Genomic DNA, 19,343 nt, shown 5'->3' with positions numbered 1-19,343 from the left:
ATTTTGTAAATCATAAATTGATTTAAGTCACCGCTCACACATCACACATATACAGGTCTAAAGTAAATGCAAATACACCTGCTGACACATTTCTTCCACAAACACCACTGCAAAGATAACTTTTTTATATGGGGTTCTTCAGAAATGTTAGCACGAGGTAAAAATAGTTGGAACCCATCACTTACCTCTTTGCGATCGCATTCTGCTTGGAAGCCCAGCTTGCCAGACCCGAGCTAGTGGTAGAGAGGAGAAGAGAGGCCCACCTGGCTAAGACTGCTTGGAAAGCCGAAGGAGAAGTAAGAGTGGAAGAAACGAACACTCCTCTACGCTTTTAATATGGTTTTACTACTCTCAACATTGCATCTTTTCAGCCAGCAGGGCAGTTTCTTCTCCTAAAATACTGGAGATTCCGCCAGATTATCTGTTCCTTCAACCATGAGCAAACCCAACAATTTACCTGAGCTGTGACTGCTTGTCCCCCTGTCCCGCCATCATCAGACTCCTTGTCAGATCCTAAAAAAGGCAGAGACACAGGTCACAAGACAGATACCGGCCAGTATACCAAAAGATACAGACCTCTGAAGTTCTCTTGTGCTAGAGGACATTTTCTCACACAAGGGGTGTTTTTTTAAAAAACTGGAACACTGGAGTAGAGACCTCTGGTAATAATTCATAGCTGGTGCAACATGGTCTGATGGAAAGGGAGGCAAGATCACTTGAACAATGCCGCACAACCCGAAAGGGATAGGTTTTCACTAGCACAATGGGAAAGTCTACGATCATACATGGCATTTCCAACTCCAGGGCAAGGACACATCACAGAGGATCCAATGAGATCTTCTTGCCCGGGGTTTGGGTGCACGAGACCGCCACAGTAGATCCCAGTAGTGCAGTCACACATCAGCTGCTCCACATTTGTTTAAGTTTCTAGAGGCATCCCCTTCTCACCTGCAAAGGACTCCGGGGGAGAGTAGAACTGTCCATCTGAGATGGCGCGAGGGTAAAGCAGGGGCCGATGATTGGCCGCAGACTGTGTCGCCAGATACCCTGCAACCAACAACAATTAACAAACAGAAAGGGCGCACGTGCACAGATTTAATGACGCTCCCGCCTCTATCTTTAATGGTCATTACACGATGAAAGTTGAAGTTTGGTGAAATTACTCCTCCTAGAAACCCAACTCCCATCATCCTTTGCCAGCAAGGAGCCCAGACACCACTGCCCCAGTAATCCAGGATAGAACTTGCAAGCATCTCACATAAGTAAAGAAATTCAATATAAATTTACTTAAAAATACACTTCTGAAAATAACCTCCCCTGAAAGGGTAAACAAGAGACATATTTAATACAGCAGATGCAGCATCACAGGTCCACGGCCATCCCGGTAACGTCTTCCAGGAGCAGCCGGTGTGTGTACAGGGAGGCTGGGGCACGAGGGCAGATGCTAAAGGTGCAGGCCTCCTCTTGTCTGGGGTGAAGTGCTCTGAAGCCCAATTATGGCTCCTCAAAGGGCCTCATTGGGTCGTAAAGGATAGTTTTCAAGCGAATGTATTGTATTGTATTGTAATTGCATTTATATAGCGCTCACTACCCCTGACAAGGTGGCAAAGCGATTTTCGGAGAGTAGCACACTACTCCGGAGCCCATAAAGGATTAATTTTGAATTAGTATAGTGAAATATGAAAGTAATTTGAGTGGTGGATAGGTTACTCAGTTATTTGGATTTCAGGAGGATAGCGTAGGGATAGGAGAGGAGAAAAAAAGATTTTTATTTATATAGCGCTTGTTACCCGGGATGGACTGTTGAAGCGCTTTTTCGGCTAATGTGTAGCAGCCTCTTAAATAGTACTTCAAATCCGTGCACCCCATCTCCTAGACCTCTGATATTAATATACTTTGGCTACACAGGGGCCAGATTAAGCCTCACCATCTCCCCAAGGGCAGTAGTGTCATGCCTCCCCAATGGCAGTGGTGTCATGCCTTCCCAATGGCAGTGGTGTCATGCCTCCCCATCTCCCCAATGGCAGTAGTGCCATGCATCTCCATCTCCCCAATGGCAGTAGTGTCATGCCTCCCCAATGGCAGTAGTGGCATGTCACCCCATCTTTCCCAAAGCCAGCAGTGTCATGTCTCCCCATCTCCCCAATGGCAGTAGTGTCATGCCTCCCCATCTCCCCAATGGCAGTAGTGTCATGCCTCCCCAATAGCAGTAGTGCCATGTCTCTCCAATGGCAGTAGTGTCATGCCTCCCCAATGGCAGTAGTGTCATGTCTCCCCAATGGCAGTAGTGTCATGCCTCCTCATCTCCCCAATAGCAGTAGTGTCATGTCTCCCCAATGGCAGTAATGTCATGCCTCCCCAATGGCAGTAGTGTCATGCCTCCCCATCTTTCCAATGGCAGTAGTGTCATGCCTCCCCAATGGCAGTGGTGTCATGCCTCCCCAATGGCAGTGGTGTCATGCCTCCTCAATGGCAGTGGTGTCATGCCTCCTCAATGGCAGTAGTGTCATGCCTCCCCAATGACAGTAGTGTCATACCTCCCCATCTTTCCAATGGCAGTAGTGTCATGCCTCCACAATGGCAGTGGTGTCATGCCTCCCCAATGGCAGTAGTGGCATGTCTCCCCAATGGCAGTAGTGGCATGCCTCCTCAATGGCAGTAGTGTCATGCCTCCCCAATGGCAGTAGTGTCATGCCTCCCCAATGGCAGTAGTGTCATGCCTCCCCATCTTTCCAATGGCAGTAGTGTCATGCCTCCCCAATGGCAGTGGTGTCATGCCTCCCCAATGGCAGTGGTGTCATGCCTCCCCAATGGCAGTAGTGTCATGCCTCCCCAATGGCAGTGGTGTCATGCCTCCCCAATGGCAGTGGTGTCATGCCTCCCCAATGGCAGTGGTGTCATGCCTCCCCAATGGCAGTGGTGTCATGCCTCCCCAATGGCAGTGGTGTCATGCCTCCCCAATGGCAGTGGTGTCATGCCTCCCCAATGGCAGCGGTGTCATGCCTCCTCAATGGCAGTAGTGTCATGCCTCCCCAATGGCAGTAGTGTCATGCCTCCCCATCTTTCCAATGGCAGTAGTGTCATGCCTCCCCAATGGCAGTGGTCTCATGTCTCCCCAATGGCAGTAGTGTCATGCCTCCCCAATGGCAGTAGTGGCATGTCTCCCCAATGGCAGTAGTGGCATGCCTCCTCAATGGCAGTAGTGGCATGCCTCCCCAATGGCAGTGGTGTCATGCCTCCCCAATGGCAGTGGTGTCATGCCTCCCCAATGGCAGTGGTCTCATGTCTTCCCAATGGCAGTGGTCTCATGTCTTCCCAATGGCAGTAGTGGCATGTCTCCCCAATGGCAGTAGTGGCATGTCTCCCCAATGGCAGTGGTGTAGGTCACCCCATTCTCCCCCATGGCAGTCTTGTAATGTCTCCCCATACCCCCAATGGTAGTAATGCCATGTCTCCTCGTCTCCCCAATGGCAGCAATGTCATGTCTCCCCGTCCACCCCAAAGGCAGTAGTGTCATGCCTCCCCAATGGCAGTAGTGTCATGTCTCCCCAATGGCAGTAGTATCATGTCTCCCCAATGGCAGTAGTGTCATGCCTCCCCAATGGCAGTAGTGTCATGCGTCCCCAATGGCAGTAGTGTCATGCCTCCCCAATGGCAGAAGTGTTGTGTCTCCCCAATGGCAGTAGTGTCGTGTCTCCCCAATGGCAGTAGTGTCGTGTCTCCCCAATGGCAGTAGTGTCATGTCTCCCCAATGGCAGTAGTGTCATGTCTCCCCAATGGCAGTAGTGTCATGCCTCCCCAATGGCAGTAGTGTCATGCCTCCCCAATGGCAGTAGTGTCATGCCTCCCCAATGGCAGTAGTGGCATGCCTCCCCAATGGCAGTGGTCTCATGTCTCCCCAATGGCAGTAGTGTCATGCCTCCCCAATGGCAGTAGTGGCATGTCACCCCATCTTTCCCAAAGCCAGCAGTGTCATGTCTCCCCATCTCCCCAATGGCAGTAGTGTCATGCCTCCCCATCTCCCCAATGGCAGTAGTGTCATGCCTCCCCAATAGCAGTAGTGCCATGTCTCTCCAATGGCAGTAGTGTCATGCCTCCCCAATGGCAGTAGTGTCATGTCTCCCCAATGGCAGTAGTGTCATGCCTACTCATCTCCCCAATAGCAGTAGTGTCATGTCTCCCCAATGGCAGTAATGTCATGCCTCCCCAATGGCAGTAGTGTCATGCCTCCCCATCTTTCCAATGGCAGTAGTGTCATGCCTCCCCAATGGCAGTGGTGTCATGCCTCCCCAATGGCAGTGGTGTCATGCCTCCTCAATGGCAGTGGTGTCATGCCTCCTCAATGGCAGTAGTGTCATGCCTCCCCAATGGCAGTAGTGTCATACCTCCCCATCTTTCCAATGGCAGTAGTGTCATGCCTCCACAATGGCAGTGGTGTCATGCCTCCCCAATGGCAGTAGTGGCATGTCTCCCCAATGGCAGTAGTGGCATGCCTCCTCAATGGCAGTAGTGTCATGCCTCCCCAATGGCAGTAGTGTCATGCCTCCCCAATGGCAGTAGTGTCATGCCTCCCCATCTTTCCAATGGCAGTAGTGTCATGCCTCCCCAATGGCAGTGGTGTCATGCCTCCCCAATGGCAGTGGTGTCATGCCTCCCCAATGGCAGTAGTGTCATGCCTCCCCAATGGCAGTGGTGTCATGCCTCCCCAATGGCAGTGGTGTCATGCCTCCCCAATGGCAGTGGTGTCATGCCTCCCCAATGGCAGTGGTGTCATGCCTCCCCAATGGCAGTGGTGTCATGCCTCCCCAATGGCAGTGGTGTCATGCCTCCCCAATGGCAGTGGTGTCATGCCTCCTCAATGGCAGTAGTGTCATGCCTCCCCAATGGCAGTAGTGTCATGCCTCCCCATCTTTCCAATGGCAGTAGTGTCATGCCTCCCCAATGGCAGTGGTCTCATGTCTCCCCAATGGCAGTAGTGTCATGCCTCCCCAATGGCAGTAGTGGCATGTCTCCCCAATGGCAGTAGTGGCATGCCTCCTCAATGGCAGTAGTGGCATGCCTCCCCAATGGCAGTGGTGTCATGCCTCCCCAATGGCAGTGGTGTCATGCCTCCCCAATGGCAGTGGTCTCATGTCTTCCCAATGGCAGTGGTCTCATGTCTTCCCAATGGCAGTAGTGGCATGTCTCCCCAATGGCAGTAGTGGCATGTCTCCCCAATGGCAGTGGTGTAGGTCACCCCATTCTCCCCCATGGCAGTCTTGTAATGTCTCCCCATACCCCCAATGGTAGTAATGCCATGTCTCCTCGTCTCCCCAATGGCAGCAATGTCATGTCTCCCCGTCCACCCCAAAGGCAGTAGTGTCATGCCTCCCCAATGGCAGTAGTGTCATGTCTCCCCAATGGCAGTAGTGTCATGTCTCCCCAATGGCAGTAGTGTCATGCCTCCCCAATGGCAGTAGTGTCATGCGTCCCCAATGGCAGTAGTGTCATGCCTCCCCAATGGCAGAAGTGTTGTGTCTCCCCAATGGCAGTAGTGTCGTGTCTCCCCAATGGCAGTAGTGTCGTGTCTCCCCAATGGCAGTAGTGTCATGTCTCCCCAATGGCAGTAGTGTCATGTCTCCCCAATGGCAGTAGTGTCATGCCTCCCCAATGGCAGTAGTGTCATGCCTCCCCAATGGCAGTAGTGTCATGCCTCCCCAATGGCAGTAGTGGCATGCCTCCCCAATGGCAGTGGTCTCATGTCTCCCCAATGGCAGTAGTGTCATGCCTCCCCAATGGCAGTAGTGGCATGTCTCCCCAATGGCAGTAGTGGCATGCCTCCTCAATGGCAGTAGTGGCATGCCTCCCCAATGGCAGTGGTGTCATGCCTCCCCAATGGCAGTGGTGTCATGCCTCCCCAATGGCAGTGGTCTCATGTCTCCCCAATGGCAGTAGTGTCATGCCTTCCCAATGGCAGTAGTGGCCTGTCTCCCCAATGGCAGTAGTGGCATGTCTCCCCAATGGCAGTGGTGTAGGTCACCCCATTCTCCCCCATGGCAGTCTTGTAATGTCTCCCCATACCCCCAATGGTAGTAATGCCATGTCTCCTCGTCTCCCCAATGGCAGCAATGTCATGTCTCCCCGTCCACCCCAAAGGCAGTAGTGTCATGCCTCCCCAATGGCAGTAGTGTCATGTCTCCCCAATGGCAGTAGTGTCATGTCTCCCCAATGGCAGTGGTGTCATGCTTCCCCAATGGCAGTAGTGTCATGCCTCCCCAATGGCAGTAGTGTCATGCCTCCCCAATGGCAGAAGTGTCATGTATCCCCAATGGCAGTAGTGTCGTGTCTCCCCAATGGCAGTAGTGTCGTGTCTCCCCAATGGCAGTAGTGTCATGTCTCCCCAATGGCAGTAGTGTCATGTCTCCCCAATGGCAGTAGTGTCATGCCTCCCCAATGGCAGTAGTGTCATGCCTCCCCAATGGCAGTAGTGTCATGCCTCCCCAATGGCAGTAGTGTCATGCCTCCCCAATGGCAGTAGTGGCATGCCTCCCCAATGGCAGTAGTGGCATGCCTCCCCAATGGCAGTAGTGGCATGCCTCCCCAATGGCAGTAGTGGCATGCCTCCCCAATGGCAGCACTGTCATGCCTCCTCATCTCCCCAATGGCAGTAGTGTCATGTCTCCCCAATGACAGTAGTGTCATGCCTCCTCATCTCCCCAATGGCAGTAGTGCCATGCCTCCCCAATGGCAGTGGTGTCATGTCTCCCCAATGGCAGTGGTGTCATGTCTCCCCAATGGCAGTAGTGTCATGCCTCACCATCTCCCCAGTGGCAGTAGTGTCATGTCTCCCCAATGGCAGTAGTGTCATGCCTCACCATCTCCCCAGTGGCAGTAGTGTCATGTCTCCCCAATGGCAGTAGTGTCATGCCTCACCATCTCCCCAGTGGCAGTAGTGTCATGTCTCCCCAATGGCAGTAGTGTCATGCCTCCTTATCTCCCCAATGGCAGTAGTGTCATGTTAGTTGGGCCAGCTGGCTTCAGTTATACTGGCCCATACTTATCGGCAAGGATGGCATGAATCCAGGAAACAAAACACACAGCGCTCCCAGCCCACCAGCCAACTCACATCTCTCCTCCGCGGCTTCCTGAGATAAGACTTTGAAATCAAGGAACCAGGTTTCCAACCAAGCGATGACGAAGGACACGATGGGAAGGAGGTAGCCGAACGCCCCTTTTGAGAGAAGCTGCAATGGAGGAAGTTACACAAGACATGAGATGCGTCACTTGGATTGGCTATCTGTTATGACGAAAATGTTGCCTCAGCAATAATGTTGAGAGCAGGACAACATATTCATTCACTTACCTGCCTTCACTCAAGAGCTCGGTTGGATCTCAGCACAACTTCTATAAATACAAAAAGTGACTGGTGCCAACTCTGCAGCTTAGGTGCATTATTTGTGCATTTGTGTCCAATGGTGCCAGGAGAATGGACACAAGACTCTCTCCTACTGAGGGATCCATTCGCCTCAGCTGTACGTGGGACATTCCAATGTAGCAGACAGTGAAGAGCACAAGGGCAGGTGCTGGGAACCTCTTCCTTTAGTTTACACTCTTCCAAGAGAAGTAGTTAGTACAGGGAGGATATAGTCATGCCCAATGCTTCCAACTAAACAGGCAGCTATAGAGCTAGAAACATGTCGCCGTAGATCAAATATAGCAATGCCGAAAGCAATCCGAGCTAGAATCGATTCTTACCTTGGAAAGTGTGTGGGCTGAAAAACCCAAAGTCACACTAACCACCACAACAGTGTTTCAACAGCCTGACCCTACAGATTATAAATGTAAAACAATGTATATACATGCGCAATAAAAACATCAGAACTACTCTGGCAGGGCAAAGAGCCGTGGCTATGCCCAGACGAGGAGCGACCCGCAGATGAAGCATGCCACCTAGTGCGGGTTAGGGTTTGTGTCCTCTTGAATTGCGACAAAGGGGACAGTAGGGGTGGATTTTAAATTGCACATAACGTATTTATAATACAAAGAGCGGTGGTTGGGGGTATTTGTGGAATAATTCAGTACAGGGGTGGCAACCTTGACCCCTTTGAAATGACACTGCTCTTTCTCTCCCTTTTACTGCGCCCCATCATCATGGATGCAGACAGAATTAAAAGGATGCGGGGATTCTGGCCGGCCCCACTCTGGGGTCTCTGGTGCTGCACCACCAAACTAGTCAACTGGAAAGACACTGCGACTCAACACACCAAATACTGTGTGCCTAGTGTTCAGAGGATGACTTGCTCAGTCTTACAACTGCAGGGACAAAGCATATGATTTTAGGGAGGACCTAGAGGCTCCATGATGGAAGAAAATAGCCCGGCGCGTACTGCGTTGGTCTCTGATCTGGACTGGAACCCCAGGTGCTGAAGGATTCAAGCCTTGACTGAAGGCTTTGCTAAAAACCTCCAATACAACCTGTGTTGTTTTTCTTATGGGTTGGTAGACGGGGCACTCTGTCAGACTGTGGTCTCTGGTCTCCAGCTCGAGGTGCTGGAAGAGTCAAGCGTTTACTGAAGGATTTTGTAAGAACCTCAAACCAAGCCCCTTTACATTTATTATTTTTGTAAGTAATAAACAACCTTTTTATGGTTTGGGAGACGGGGTACTTTACTGTGCACACTATCTTAAATAGATGTAACTGTCGAAGACGGGAGCGTTTAGAAAAATCTGGCAAGATAATGCAGCAATTTGCGTTAATTTAAGCAGCAACCAAAACTCTGGCAAATTAAGTGCTACCATCAAAACTCTAGTCATGCAACTTAAACTATCGATTCGAATGGCGATTTCATTTTAATCGAATGAGACGGCTCCACCTTTCTATGGAGGTTGTGCAGTTGCCGATTGTAATATTTCTCTCACTCTTCGTTTGTAAGGGGTCAAAGTTGCCTAAATGCGGAAACACTATAAAAATAAACATAAATGTATTATTTTACCTTCACTAATGTTGTCCCTACCTACGTATTGAAAGCAGTGAGGAGGACTAGGCTAAACAAGCATTGTTAGCACCACGGTGTCCAAAACATGAAGTGCGGTGTTGGAGTATACCGCACTTCATGTTTTAGACAGCACAGCGCTATCAATGCTTGCTTATTTTAATGCGGTTTGCTAAAATAAACATGCATTGTTAGCACCCTGATGTCCAGAACATGAAGCGGGTGTCAGGGAACAAAACGTGAAGTGCGGTGTTGGAGTATACCGCACTTCACGTTTTAGACAGCACCGCGCGATCAATGCTTGCTTATTTTAGTGCGGTTTGCTAACATAAACATGCATTGTTAGAATCCTCCTGTCCAAAACATGAAGCGCAGAAGCGGGGAACGAAGGAGTGAGACGGAGTCCTGCTGCAGGAGCGGTCTGCACTCTGAGGGAGGTGTGGCGTTTCGACAAACTGCTACAAAATAAAGAAGCATTGTTAACATGAAGCGAGGTGCTCAAGAAGCGGGTGCGTGCTGATTTTTAATTTTTTTTTTAATGAAAAACGTCCCCGTTTTATTGATGTGGCTGAGAGGTCCATTAACGCTTAGAATCGTATTAAAAATGGCGTGGGCTGTCCTAAAGTAAACATGACATAAAAAACCACCAGTCTTACGGATCGGAAAATAACTGACGGTATGATCTGTGGGACCCAGACAACAAGCAGGACTTTTCCTTAGGAATGTCAATATGCAGGTGCTTCTTGGCAGCACAAATACACCGAGCCAATAGTAAGGTCTGTCCATCGGTATTCTGTAGCTCCTCACTGTGGCATGGGCTGAAAGTTAAATAAAAGACGCGCTCTGTGGTGAGGAAGGGGCGGGAATTGAAGCGCAGCCGGGCTGAAAGTTAAATAAAAGACGCGCTCTGTGGTGAGGGAGGGGCAGGGAGTTGAAGCGCGGCAGGGCTGACGTACGGGTCAGTGGCAGAGAAACATTATTTTTCATGAAGATTAATAAAACAAGGGAGAGAGGCTGAGTGCTGAAAGCAAAAGAAAACCAAGCCGCGAAAGTGATCGGACAGAGGCAGAGGGGAAAGCACGGGAAATAAAAACAAGCATTTGCCGCGCGACGCGGGAAGCTTGTAATAAGAGAAGCTGACGAGGAGGGAGTGGGAGAAGGGAGGGGGTAGGAGAGGGGATTCACGCGTGCGCTGTAAGGCTTAATGAGCCATTACAGAAAGCCAGATGGCAGCTGTGCACGCCGCGCACGCTTGTGCGCGTAACAGCAAGCTGGTGGCCGGCAAAAGCCTGTGGGTAACACTTTTAAAACCCAGTTACTAAATGTCTCGCCAGAGCAGTGCATGCGCTGGCTCAGGCGAGACCTAAAAATGAGTTTCATTATTGATAAAAATCTTTCTGCACAGCCCTCACTTGTAAAGCATAGGACAGCTCCTGACCCTAGAAGCACTGCACAGCCCTCACAATACACTGGCAGCTCCTGACACCTAGAAGCACTGCACAGCCCTCTCTCACAATGCACGGGAGAGCTCCTGACCCTAGAACACAGGTCTTCAAACTGTAGGGCGCGCCCCCCCTGGGGGGACGTTGGTGGGTTCCCAGGGGGGCGCAAAGGCCTCTACAAGCACATGTAAATGAAGAGGCCTGGAAGTGCAGCGATGTTTATTTGCTGTATTTCCAGGCGGTCTTCATTTACTCTAAAGCCCTCAAGAGTGCTGTGGGGCCAGAGTTCAGTGGGTGTGCTGCTAGGGGCTCACTGGGCAGTGTCTGAAGTCTTATTAAGACTCCAGCACGCCTGGGTTTTTCACAGGTCTTTAAAGACCATTTGCACATTAACATACCTTTGGAAACTGGTTACCGAGGCTTAGTTTTTTTTTCTGTTTCCAGTACCCCCTGGGCCCCCACTCTGCCTATTTTTACATTGCATTTTACATTTACTGCTGTAGTATGAGAATGCATTTCATGAAAAGGAATATAAAGTAGGGTTGCCAATAGAAAAAATGCCAGCCATGTAGGTTTAAAGAGCCTGCAAAGACCATGCTTTGACACTAAATAGGGATTTAAATAAAAACGTATGTATTCATTTGTCATGTGACTTTCTGTCTGTTCCTTTTATTTTCAGTCATGAATCATTCAGGCAGCCCTAGAACACATTTAAAAGTGCTTTATATTTGCTTTTCGATGTATGCACAGATAAGTAATGAAAATAGGGCTTTAGGTACTGTTTATTTTTGTACTGTCTGGCACATCAAAATAATGAGCTGGCAACCCTAATCATAAGACTGGAAGTTTGTTGCAGGATCAGCACATTTTTATTTCCTTCGCCCCGTCAATAACATGCTGATTAACTTCAAGTGTCTGGGAATTCACCCTGCATTTAGACAACTCACTCCTCATTCTCACCCTTCACTTTCACGCTTACCCTGCACTCAAAGCACATAGTTATGGTTTTCCTGCATTTGCTACATAATCCATTGTCTGCTGCATAATTTGCAGATAAAAAATTGCAGTGGAAGGCCCTTTCTAAAGGTTGACTGGTCACCTTTCTGTTTCTTATTTCTATATGTGGGTGTTAGTGTGGTACGTATGAGGGGCAATAAAGGCCAGGACAATGTCAACAAGTGTAAAAATAGCACAGTAATGCTATCACAAAAAAAACAGCATAATTCACCTTTGCTTGCTGCAGAATTTAGTCAACCATGCTGCATAATTTGGCCTTCTCCGTTCCGCATAATTCCAATGGCCCTGTTTATAGTGCTGTGAGGTCCCAGCCTGTGGCAGAAAGCACTGTGAATATGTAAGTCATTATTTTAAATCAGTATTCACATACGCTAAGCTAGTCTGCTGCAAAATGATGCAGTGATTGAGATAAAACAAGTTCTTACAAAATATACTTTTTAGTAATAAGTAATCAAACTGTATCTAATGCAGACATTTTTGTAAGTGTCTCCACTTTTCCAGATTCCAGCTGATAACTCCTTTACATTACATCTTAAAAAGAATAGATCTTTGCCACCATAAAGCTTTAAGCAGATCCACTGGAATTATTCAGCAGAAGAGGACAACATTATGCGGCATGCTTGGTAAATGTGCCACATTTTATGGTTAGCATTACTTCATTTTTTATCATTTTTTTTTTGTTTTTGTTTTGAAAAACCTTTATTCAAAGAGTCAAGGTACACAGCAGAGAGCCTACAACCCCTATGGGCCGGCCGCGGTAAATATCTCGCATATGTCTCGAATCACACAGCCCTATGCCGTCAACCCGGAGGTACGGCGGCGTTGAAGGATGCAGGTGTACCAAGGTGAAACCAGAATGTGGCAGGTCTAGTGTCCTTCAGAACATCCACAGAGATATGGGCAGAGCGCCCCAATTTGCATTAATGTGCCCAACAATCAAACTCCCCCTCCCTCCCACCCCTTAACTACCGGTCAACACTACGCTCATCTCACGTGTCCAAGGCTGGGGGCTACAGCCGCCGCCCCCTTCCCTGCACCCTAACCGCATCAGCAGGATACTAGACATCTCCAGGGTCTTCCTGCGCGATGGCAGGAGGTTCGCAAATGCCGCCCCTAAAATCGTTCCACTTGGTCCATACCTCAACCCATTTGCGAGGGCACCCTCTCGCCACATACACAGTTCTTTCTTGCAGCATGCACCAGTCCATATCGTTGTTCCAATCTGATAGTTTTGGTGGAACAGCGCTTCCCCAGAGCCTAGCAATGTTCCGCTTCGCAACCATATGACCAAGCGTGACCCAGAGCATCCCTTTTGGCGGCAGGTCCGTTGGTTCCCATATATTAAGGATGCACTTTTTAGCCTCCGGGCGAATCTCCACTTCCCACACCTCCTCCATACACCTCACCACTCTTTTCCAATACCTCTGAATCTTCGGGCAGCCCCACAATATGTGGAAAAAGGTTCCCGTGTCCCCACAACCCCTCCTGCAGCGCGCTGTGTCCGCCCTCCCCATCACTTGTAGTCTCGTGCATTTTTTATCATTTTAACTCACGGTAACGCTGTCAGGGGAACTATTTCACCTCATTAGTACCAGTTTAACACCCAAATACAGCAGTAAGTAACTACAAGATTACCAGTCAATCTTTGCAAAAGGCTTTCCACTGGTCCGAAAACTTTGTCATGCTTTAAGTAACGTTTGTTCCGTTTGAGCTAGAATTAAGTTTTTTTTGTTGAAATCTGCAGATTATGTAGCAAATGCAGTAAACTGATAATTATGTGGAAAACGCTGCTGCTGCAGAAACTCATAATTCCAGTGGCCCTAGCTTTAAGTGACTCAATCAATCAATGGCTGGTAAGAAGGCTGGTTTCTTTTTTTTAACTTTCTGCACTACCACCACACACTTCGATTTCAGGCAGAGGCATCTCAAAGTCCGTATTAACCATTCAGGGGCAGTTTTTTTTTATGAAAGCTGAGTCCATGGGGTGGCAGGTAGGTCAGCAGGGTTGCATTCAGATGCAGAGCCCTAATCCTCTTGATCCTTGGGGCTCACAGTAATGGTCCAGGAGAAAGAGGAAAGGAGCGCGATTCATAGATATTGACAAAGAGAACGCTCAGAATAGGGAGCACTGTATACGGACTCATTTTTATGTTTACAAATGGCCAGCGACCACTTCTTCAGAGAGATACCCCAAAGAAGGGGACAATAAGTGTTGGTTTTTTTTTAAAGGGACATTCATTAGTGAAGCTGGTACTGCTGTCAAGTGTGTAAGTGGCCACTGCTGGTTATCATAAAGGAGCAGATGCAGCAGGACTGGGGCCCAGGGATTTTGGGGGCCCACTGCATCACAATTATGACTGTCTACCTTTAAAAAAGGGGCATCAACCATATTGTCCTTTCAAGCATTAGGACAGAGGTGATGATCCATCATGGAGGGGAAGAGGTAAAAGAGGCAGAGGAGATAGCCTGCTACTCTGGACTGCAGTTATCATTAGTGCAGCAGGTATAGTTGCATTGGGGTCAAAGAGTGTGAGGGGCTCACAACACCCCAATTATGGGGAGCAGTTTGTTTAGGATATCTTTTTTTGTTTGATGCATTTGCTGTTGTATAAGTCTCATACTTGGTGCGGTTCTTAAGCTATAGAAAACATATTCCTGAAATCATCTCATAAGCTCCTCTCCCTGCATGCAGCCATGTCCCTTCCGCTCCCCCAATCCTTGCCATAAAGTTTTGGAGGGGGGCCCGACCTCAAAACATTTTGCTTTGGGGAGGCTCAGAGTAAAAAAGTTTGAAGACCTCTGCCCTAGAAGCACTGCACAGTCCTCGCAATGCAGGGGGCAGCTCCTGACCCCTAGAAGCACTTCACAGCCCTCACTCACAATGCACGGGCCAGCTCCTGCAATAGGAAGTTGTGCATCGCTATCACAATGCATAAGGTTTCTCCTGAACCCCTACAGAACAGCCCATTCACAATGCATGGGGCAGCTCCTTACCCCTAGAAGCCCTGCACAGCCGTCACTAGCAATGCACAGGGCAGCTCCTCACCCCTAGAAGCACTGCACAGCCCTCACTTGTAATGCATAGGACAGCTCCTCACCCTAGAAGCACTGCACTGCCCTCACAATGCACGGGCAGCTCCTGACACCTAGAAGCACTGCACAGCCCTCACTCACAATGCACGGGCCAGCTCCTGCACCATGGAGTTGTGCACCGCTGTCACAATGCATGGGGTATCCCCTGACCCCCTACAGAACAGCCCTTTATCAATGTACGGGGCTCTCACTTAATGCATAGGACAGCCCTTGCCCCCTAGAAGCACTGCACAGACCTCTCTCGCAATGCACGAGGCAGCTCATGACCATAGAAGTGCTGCACAGCCCTCACGCACAATTCACAGGGGAGTTCCTGACCCCCAGAAGCACTGCACAGTCCTCAGTCACAATACACAAGGCAGCTTCTGACTCGCAGAAGCACTACACAGTCTTCACTCACAATGAACGGGGCAGCCCTTGCCCCCTAGAAGCACTACACAGCCCTCACTTGCAATGCACCAGATCGCTCCTGACCCCAAAAAGCACCACACAGCCCTCGCTCACAATGCACAGGGTGGCTCCTGACCCTAGAATCACTGCGCAGCCCTCACTCAAAATGCATGAGGGAGCTCCTGACCCCCCAGAAGCACCGCACAGCCCTCACTTGTAATGCATAGGACAGCTCCTCACCCTAGAAGCACTGCACAGCCCTCTCTCACAATGCTCGGGCAGCTCCTCACCCCCCAGAAGCACCGCACAGCCCTCACTTGTAATGCACAGGACAGCTCCTGACCCTAGAAGCACTGCACAGCCCTCACTCACAATGCTCGGGCAGCTCCTCACCCTAGAAGCACTGCACTGCCCTCACAATGCTCGGGCAGCTCCTGACCCCCCAGAAGCACCGCACAGCCCTCACTTGTAATGCATAGGACAGCTCCTGACCCTAGAAGCACCGCACTGCCCTCACTCACAATGCTCGGGCAGCTCCTCACCCCTAGAAGCACCGCACAGCCCTCACTTGTAATGCATAGGACAGCTCCTCACCCTAGAAGCACCGCACAGCCCTCACTTGTAATGCATAGGACAGCTCCTCACCCTAGAAGCACTGCACAGCCCTCACTCACAATGCTCGGGCAGCTCCTCACCCCTAGAAGCACTGCACAGCCCTCACTTGTAATGCATAGGACAGCTCCTGACCCTAGAAGCACCGCACAGCCCTCACTCACAATGCTCGGGGCAGCTCCTGTTTACAATCCACAGGGGAGCTGTCACTCGATTGCAGCACCACAGGGCTACAGCTGTTGAAGGCCCTGGTGTCAGCAGAGGTGACCTCACACATGACCCTCAAGGCATAGGGGACCTGCGCAAGATGAGGACGCTCTGGAGGCCTGCGGGACGCAGACAAGAACAAAGAACGGATATTTTAAAGTAGACTGGGGGTTTGGGATATGAAAGTATAATGCTGCATTAGATCCTCATAAAGTCGCAGAAAGAAGGAAATGAAATCGGAGGTCAGAAGGGAAATTCCCAGTCTGATGAGGAGAGAAAACAATGATCATGTGTGCTTTAGGGGAAGGGTGCTGCTGCGAGAGTTGCTGTGAAGGGGTCTGGCACTCGCAGGTGCATCACTGTGCGAAGAAAAGAACTGCAGATATCAGGGTCAGTACAGTACCAGAAATGTTACTGCGCAGAGAAAGGAGCTGTAGATCTCACGGCAGGCACTGTACAGGGAGAGCTACTATGCAGAGAAAGGAGCTGTAGATCTCACAGGTGGTGCAGTACAGGGAGAGCTACTGTGCAGAGAAAGGAGCTGTAGATCTCACAGGTGGTGTAGTACAGGTAGAGCTACTGTGCAGAGAAAAGGGCTGTAGCTCTCACAGCAGGCACTGTACAGGGAGAGCTAATGTGCAGAGAAAGGAGCTGTAAATCCCACAGGTGGTGCAGTACAGGGAGAGCAACTGTGCAGAGAAAGGAGCTGTAGATCTCACAGGTGGTGCAGTACAGGGAGAGATACCGTGCAGAGAAAGAAGCTGTAGATCTCACAGGTGGTGCAGTACAGAGAGAGCTACTGTACAGAGAAAGGAGCTGTAGATCTCACAGGTGGTGCAGTACAGGGAGAGCAACAGTGCAGAGAATGGAGCTGTAGATCTCACGACAGGCACTGTACATAGAAAGCTACTGTGCAGAGAAAGGAGCTGTAGATCTCACAGGTGGTGCAGTACAGGGAGAACCTCTGTGCAGAGAAAGGGGCTGTAGCTCTCACAGCAGGCACTGTACAGGGAGAGCTAATGTACAGAGAAAGGAGCTGTAGATCTCACGACAGGCACTGTACATAGAAAGCTACTGTGCAGAGAAAGGAGCTGTAGATCTCACAGGTGGTGTAGTACAGGGAGAGCTACTGTGCGGAGGAAGAAGCTGTAGATCTCACAGGTGGTGCAGTACAGGGAGAGCTACTGTGCAGAGAAAGGGGCTGTAGCTCTCACAGCAGACACTGTACAGGGAGAGCTAATGTGCAGAGAAAGGAGCTGTAGATCTCACGACAGGCACTGTACAGAGAAAGCTACTGTGCAGAGAAAGGAGCTGTAGATCTCACAGGTGGTGCAGTACAGGAAGAGCTACTGTGCACAGAAAGGAGCTGTAGATCTCACAGGTGGTGCAGTACAGGGAGAACCTCTGTGCAGAGAAAGGGTCTGTAGCTCTCACAGCAGGCACTGTACAGGGAGAGCTAATGTACAGAGAAAGGAGCTGTAGATCTCACGACAGGCACTGTACATAGAAAGCTACTGTGCAGAGAAAGGAGCTGTAGATCTCACAGGTGGTGTAGTACAGGGAGAGCTACTGTGCGGAGGAAGAAGCTGTAGATCTCACAGGTGGTGCAGTACAGGGAGAGCTACTGTGCAGAGAAAGGGGCTGTAGCTCTCACAGCAGACACTGTACAGGGAGAGCTAATGTGCAGAGAAAGGAGCTGTAGATCTCACGACAGGCACTGTACAGAGAAAGCTACTGTGCAGAGAAAGGAGCTGTAGATCTCACAGGTGGTGCAGTACAGGAAGAGCTACTGTGCACAGAAAGGAGCTGTAGATCTCACAGGTGGTGCAGTACATGGAGAGCTACTGTGCAGAGAATGGAGCTGTAGATCTCACAGGTGGTGCAGTACAGGGAGAGCTACTGTGCAGAGAAAGGAGCTGTAGATCTCACAGGTGGTGCAGTACAGGGAGAGCAACGGTGCAGAGAATGGAGCTGTAGATCTCACAGGTGGTGCAGTATAGGGAGAGCTACTGTACAGAGAAAGAAGCTGTAGATCTCACAGGTGGTGCAGTACAAGGAGAGCTACTGTGCAGAGAAAGAAGCAGTAGATCTCAGGTGGTGCAGTACAGGGAGAACCTCTGTGCAGAGAAAGGGGCTGTAGCTCTGACGGCAGGCACTGTACAGAGAAAGCTACTGTGCAGAGAAAGGAGCTGTAGATCTCACAGGTGGTGCAGTACAGGGAGAGCTACTGTGCTGAGAAAGAAGCTGTAGATATCACAGGTGGTGCAGTACAGGGAGAGCTACTGTGCAGAGAAAAAATCTGTAGATCTCACAGGTGGTGCAGTACAGGGAGAGCTACTGTTTAGAGAAAAAATCTGTAGATCTCACAGGTGGTGCAGTACAGGGAGAGCTACTGTGCAGAGAAAGGAGTTGTAGATCTCACAGTTGGTGCAGTACAGGGAGAGCTACTGTGCAGAGAAAGGAGCTGTAGATCTCGCAGCAGGCACTGTACGGGGAGAGCTACTGTGCAGAGAAATGAGGTGTAGCTCTCACAGCAGGCCGTGTACAGGGAGAGCTACTGTGCAGAGAAAGGAGCTGTAGATCTCGCAGCAGGCACTGTACGGGGAGAGCTACTGTGCAGAGAAATGAGGTGTAGCTCTCACAGCAGGCCGTGTACAGGGAGAGCTACTGTGCAGAGAAAGGAGCTGCAGCTACAACAGTAGGCCCTGTACGGGGAGAGCTACTGTGCAGAGAAAGGAGCTGTAGATCTCACAAGTGCTGTGGTACAGGGAGAGCTACTGTGCAGAGAACCGAACTGTAGATCTCAGAGCAGCATCGTATGGGAGGGTCATTGTGCAGAGAAAAACTGGCCACATCAGAGGTGGTGCAGTACTGGAAGCGTCACTGTGCAGAGAAGCTAAATGTAGCTCTCAGAGACTGCATGGTAACGCAGAGAAAGGCAGAGTAGACTGCATGAAGTAGTATGGCACTGCCCACTTTAGTGTCAAGTGAAGGAGGTGTACGGCACATTCTCCAGGAACCATGCAATGTATTACTCTGCAGAGAGAGGGAGTGCAGGCCTCACTGGTGGCATAGTGCCAGATGAAGTACTGAGAAATGAAGGGAAAAGGGAGTACAGACCTGTTGGACTTGGCCCTTTTTCCCTGATTTTTTTCGTTTTTGTAGTGTTAAGGTGCAGGTGCTTACTACACCCAAGATGGCTGCCACAGACCCCTGCTACTGCAGAGTGGCCTGTTCTAGTAGCACCCTAGCTGCCAGGAGCTGGCTGGGACCCCACAACAATGTTGCGACACCAGCCCGCCTTTTTTGTCCCATAGGTAGAATGGGGAAGCTCCTGGAATGTGCTGGAACCTTCTAGAAGAAGGGTGGGGTTTTACTTTTGCCGCCTTAGGAGGTGGTCACCTGACCTAGGGCTACTTAACAGAGGGAGGGAACTTTTTCTAGTTAGTTGGGGTAAAGCAGACCTGGGGAACCCACGCAGGAGTTTTAGGCGGTAGGGCCTAGACAGGGACTTATGCCTCTGAAGGTGACAGGGTTTAGGCACTGCCCTTTAAGTGAGTGGGGGATCCTGTACTACCCACTGATCTGGCCCAGCGGTAGGGAGACCCCG

General features: G+C 50.2%; 1 protein-coding gene across 10 annotated transcripts in view; it reads right to left on the bottom strand.

Annotated features, from left to right (window-relative positions):
- Window positions 1-19,343, bottom strand: part of LOC146869091 (stAR-related lipid transfer protein 3-like) — a 161,503-nt gene that overhangs the window by 34,942 nt on the left and 107,218 nt on the right. For all 10 annotated transcript variants that reach the window (XM_085599931.1, XM_085600395.1, XM_085599874.1 and 7 more), the window contains 3 exons: window positions 7,106-7,223; window positions 949-1,047; window positions 458-513 (listed from right to left, as the gene is read on the bottom strand). In XM_085599931.1, the coding sequence (XP_085456057.1) occupies window positions 458-513; window positions 949-1,047; window positions 7,106-7,223 (273 nt within the window). The remainder of the gene's footprint in view (window positions 1-457; window positions 514-948; window positions 1,048-7,105; window positions 7,224-19,343) is intronic.

This window comes from Triturus cristatus, chromosome 1_1 (genome assembly GCF_964204655.1).
Source record: "Triturus cristatus chromosome 1_1, aTriCri1.1, whole genome shotgun sequence".
In the NCBI taxonomy this organism is placed as follows: Eukaryota; Metazoa; Chordata; class Amphibia; order Caudata; family Salamandridae; genus Triturus; species Triturus cristatus.
This window is presented reverse-complemented; position numbering and strand designations above follow the sequence as displayed.